The sequence below is a fragment of the Morone saxatilis genome, unplaced genomic scaffold, assembly GCF_004916995.1.
Source record: "Morone saxatilis isolate NCDOM2014 unplaced genomic scaffold, NCSU_SB_2.0 Contig9, whole genome shotgun sequence".
In the NCBI taxonomy this organism is placed as follows: domain Eukaryota; kingdom Metazoa; phylum Chordata; class Actinopteri; family Moronidae; genus Morone; species Morone saxatilis.
This window is the reverse complement of record NW_023340268.1, coordinates 22,051,734-22,056,259: the sequence shown is the minus strand read 5'-3', so window position 1 is coordinate 22,056,259 and position 4,526 is coordinate 22,051,734. Positions and strand designations below refer to the sequence as shown.

The following is a 4,526-nucleotide window of genomic DNA, read 5'->3' as shown; positions in this document are numbered from 1 at the left end:
GTTTATGAACTCAAACAATTAAACTATGAATGAGCAATTTAATTTACTCAAGTATTTTTTGTCAAGGTAACTTGGGTAAATTAAGTTTATTTGAAGTTAAAACTAGTATTTATATTACACTCTTATGCCGAAATGTTTGGGCTTATCTTGATTAACAAACTGAAAGAAAAACAAAAATTGAAAAATCTTATACAGTATCTATATACAGTAACTATACAGCATCCATTTTTGTAATGACATCAAGTTAACTTCAGGCAAATGAGTCAATAGAACAAACTGGAACAATATCACCAATACTTAAAATGCTGCACTCAAAATAACGAAGTTCCTTCCACAATTATTTTTTGAGTTAGGTTCAATTCATTTGAATGAGTAACTGTAAGTTTTTACAGTGCAGTTGAGCATTGCAACACACGCTAAACTCTGACCCCTGTTGCCACCACAGCATCAGAGAGATTATTCAACAATCGTTCTATATTGTATGCTGGGATACGTCTGATTATTAAAAAAACAAAAGGAGAAGCACTAGGAGGAGCCAGTGGAACCTGATTTTTTTTTTTTTACAGATTATCTGTCTCTTGTTCTACTGTCAGGATATAGTAAAAGTTTCAGCAAATATCTACTGCAGCTTTAAATACCGCCAAGATCTCTGGTTATGACAGGCGAGTTAGCTGATTGGTCCCTGCTGCCACTCAGATGCTTTAGGAGAAAGGATCATCTTTTCAAAATAAGGTGGTTGGGTAAAGAGTAATCATCACCGATGCTTGTGAGTTGAATTTAATCAATGGCAACAACAAAAAAATCCATATATTATGTCTTAACTAAACAGACATTTTCCACTCATCTATATTCCGTCACTGTGTGACACACAGGAGACAGGAAAGTGTCTCTGTCTTCCCATGGGGCTGGAACGCCTGAGAAAGGAACACAGACGCTGATCATTAAGTTTACTCCTGAACAGCAGCAGCAGTGTTTAACATTGTGTTACATGTTTGCCGAGCAGTAATGGCGTCCTCACCTCAGCTAATAGATGATAATTATATACAGCAGCTGAGGTGAAGCTAACAGGAAGATGGTTCTTTAACTAAATAATAGTTAAGAATAGGCTTTTCAAAGTGGATATGGGCTTATCTTGTATAACTCATGAAGACATTACCTGTGGATCATGTCAGCCATATAAATGAAGGGATAACCATAACTGGCTACTCAGTGCAATCCACACTATACTTAATAATAGGATTGCATTAGTGATGGAAATGAATGACCAGCAAAGGACCATGGGAAATTAAAGGGCATTAATAATTGAGCCAGCAGTGTCTCTTCTTCCAGCAGTATGGCTCCACTGAGACATTGCTTCCCATAATTCCCATGTGGAATGATGTCAGAGCGGCAAAGAAAGAAAAAGTCATTACTGTCTGCCTGTGTGTGTGTGTGTGTGTGTGTGTGTACTGCTAATGTGGCTGTTAATGTGGCCTATCAAAAAGCACTCTGGCTGTTCAAACATGGTGTAAATCAAATTAACATGGCACACCTCTGATGATGATCATTTTATATTTGCATTGATCTGCCACTGTTTGAACACAAAGTAATTAGCACAATTTGTGTTGCTACACTCTGTGTAACATTAGATTGGATGTGATCAATTTTCTCAGTGGCAGCACCCACCAGCATGACTGGGTGGATGGTGCCTTGATTTTCCATTAGAAACCTTATTTAGTTGAAAACATGCTCCATTTAAAGGGGCCCTGTGAAGTTTTACTGAAAACAAAGAAAAGTAATTTTTTGCTTTATGACATCATGGCTCCATAATCCACATGCCTTCCCAGAGAGAGTGTTTCAGAAATGGAGTGTCTTCCCTCTCCATGTTGTTGACTTGTGCATTTTGTCCTTAATAAGGATACAAAACGGTGTGTTTCTCTTCTGAAAGTTCCATTTGCCTTCAGTCCAATGACCAACAAAGCTGCTATTCCACAATAAAGTTCAGTTTATTGCACTATTGTATATAAAACTATTAATGTTTTATTGTGTTCTGTACGTTTAGGTAAATTATTAAGCTGATCCAGGGAAAAGTTTGATGTACATAGTAATTTCATCAACAGCAAATACCTCACATACTACTCTGCTTCTGTGTTGGATATTAAAAGCACATACAGTATGTACAGTGTGTGTAATAAGAATAATAAGCCTTTCTCTCTTTTCTTTTGGACTGCCATAACTTGTTTTAAAAGCAACACACTCATTCCTGCACCTGGTTGATTCCATAAAAATGATATTCCTCGCTTATTGTTTTACTTTGCAGTACCAGGAGTGCAGGATCTAATCAGATCCCTCAGATTAGGCAGAGAATGTGCACTGAGCAAAATTGGAAAGGGGAACATTATCAGCATACATTAGACACCTAATGAACCACTAATATGTTATGAGTGTGCTTAAGGGGGACCCCCATTGTTTCAATGGCCCATCATTTCTAAACCTCAATTGTCCGAAAAATGTCTCATTGGACCGAAGGCCCATTGGTTCAACAGCTATCCCAAAAACAAATGCCCATTGCTCCGAAGGCCCATTGTTCTGCAGTTTCTTGCTCTTAATATCTTCTGACAAAATCAAAAAATAGTAGTAATGGGCCGTCGGAACAATGGCATTGCACCTGCTGAAGGAGTTTGATAACCCCCTGCTGCATGAATATTTAGCACTGAGCACAGATCATTTCAGACTGGTTCTGGTGGAGAATAAGTTAACCCACCGCCACCAATTTTTTTTTTTTCTTTATCAACTTTTGACCCCATACTTTATGATACTGCAATTTTGGTGCCCATTACAAATCAGTGAGTGAATTTCACTGTTACACCTTAGTCCTTGGTCAGGATCGGTAGCACTGGTCCTCCTACCTCCTGAATCACATTTCCCCATTGAAGATACTGACAACACACATAACTCTCTGCCACCATGGAAACCATGTATACACTGACATGGTATGACCTTTTCTAATTGCAATTCATAAATTGAGACTTGGTAGGAGGCAGAAAGAAACAAAGGGGACACACTGGCTGACATTTCCTTATCCACCCAAATGAGAAACAAGAATGGTACTCACCATGTCTTGGCTGTATAGGAACACTGATGTACAAATCAACCACATCTACTGACATCACAGAGAGGTCTGAATAAAAACACCCAATCAGAGCTGAGAAAGATAGAAAGATGCTTTGGGTTGGACGCTTGAAGATAGTTGATTGTTGAGTCTCATTACCAGTGTCAACCTAGGAATGAGACTCAACAATCAACTATCGTTCAGGCCTGGTGGATTCTTGCAAATGCTATTAGGAGCACTAGGAGGAGCCAGAGAACCCTGATTTTTTCACAGAGTATCTGTCTAATGTGCTACTGTCAGGATATAGTGAAAGTTTCAACAAATATGACAAAAGTTATTTTTTATAAAAGTTACCTACTACAGCTTTAAATAGACACACAATTAAGTGTCTTAGTTCATTGGAAGCCTCTTCAATTAGGCACATAATTACCAATACATTTTACTTGGGACTATTTTGTAACCAAAAATGCATTCAGGCAGAGTGAGAAAACTATTTCACGGCTGTTTTTAAATCACAGGGCGTGCTTTGCAGAGAGTTAACATGCGCCGAATTGAAAAGTGCATCATTAGGCTATATAGTAGTGTAGCCTAACCATTTTAATTTGGTGAGGCACGTCCTCTTTCCGCCAATACACAAGAAGGCACTTCTTCAAGAAGGTGCGCTTTTTGAAATGGGATTCGGCATGAATGTGAGCATGAGATCTACTGCTTCTGAAGCTGACACTACCGGAGAGGACCTAGTAAAATGTTCTAAAACGTATCCATTGTGAGAAAGTACGTCTGTGCACCTACAGAGTCAGGTCTGGGAGCGCAGCTGCTCCAGCTGAGGCAGCAGCTCCTCGGCACTGGGTCTGCAGCGGCCCTCTCCGCTCCAGCACCGGCTCAACAGAGTCCTACACAGACGCCCTTGCTCGGACTCGAACACCGGGAGGTTCTGCACGCACGGCCGCAGGTTGTGCGCCACGACCGCGTAGAGCACGTGCTGCCTGTCGCCGGTGTAGGGCTGCTCTCTGCTGATCAGCTGCCACAGGGTGATCCCGAAAGAGAAGATGTCCGCTTTAGGAGACACCCCCTCGCCTTTCAGCAGCTCCGGGGCTCGGTGCGTGTACGTGCCGCCTACGTGGCTGAGATGTGGGCTGATGGGGCTCATTTCATACCCGCGGTCCAGTTTCAAAGAACAGCCAAAGTCGGCAATTTTGCAGACGTCCTCACTGGACACCAGCACGTTGGCTGGTTTTATGTCCAGATGCACAACGCTGTGGGAGTGGAGGAACCGCAGGCCGTGTACAATGTCTGTGGAGTACCTGAGCCACCGGTCCTCCCCCAGCGGCTCTGCACATCCGTAAATGATCTGCTGCAGATTTCTGCTTCCCACGAACTCCATCAGTATCGTCCCGATGCTGCTTTCATCTCCAAAACCCGCCGGTACGCAGGT

At 41.6% G+C, this 4,526-nt stretch overlaps 1 protein-coding gene across 1 annotated transcript; it reads right to left on the bottom strand.

Annotated features, from left to right (window-relative positions):
- Positions 1-3,601: 3,601 nt before the first annotated feature.
- On the bottom strand, positions 3,602-4,520 carry mos (v-mos Moloney murine sarcoma viral oncogene homolog; the record flags this gene model as incomplete). The annotated part of the gene is made up of 1 exon (XM_035681146.1): positions 3,602-4,520. A coding segment is annotated over one exon (633 nt), but the record flags the coding sequence as incomplete, so codon positions are not given.
- Between the last annotated feature and the right edge of the window lie 6 nt (positions 4,521-4,526).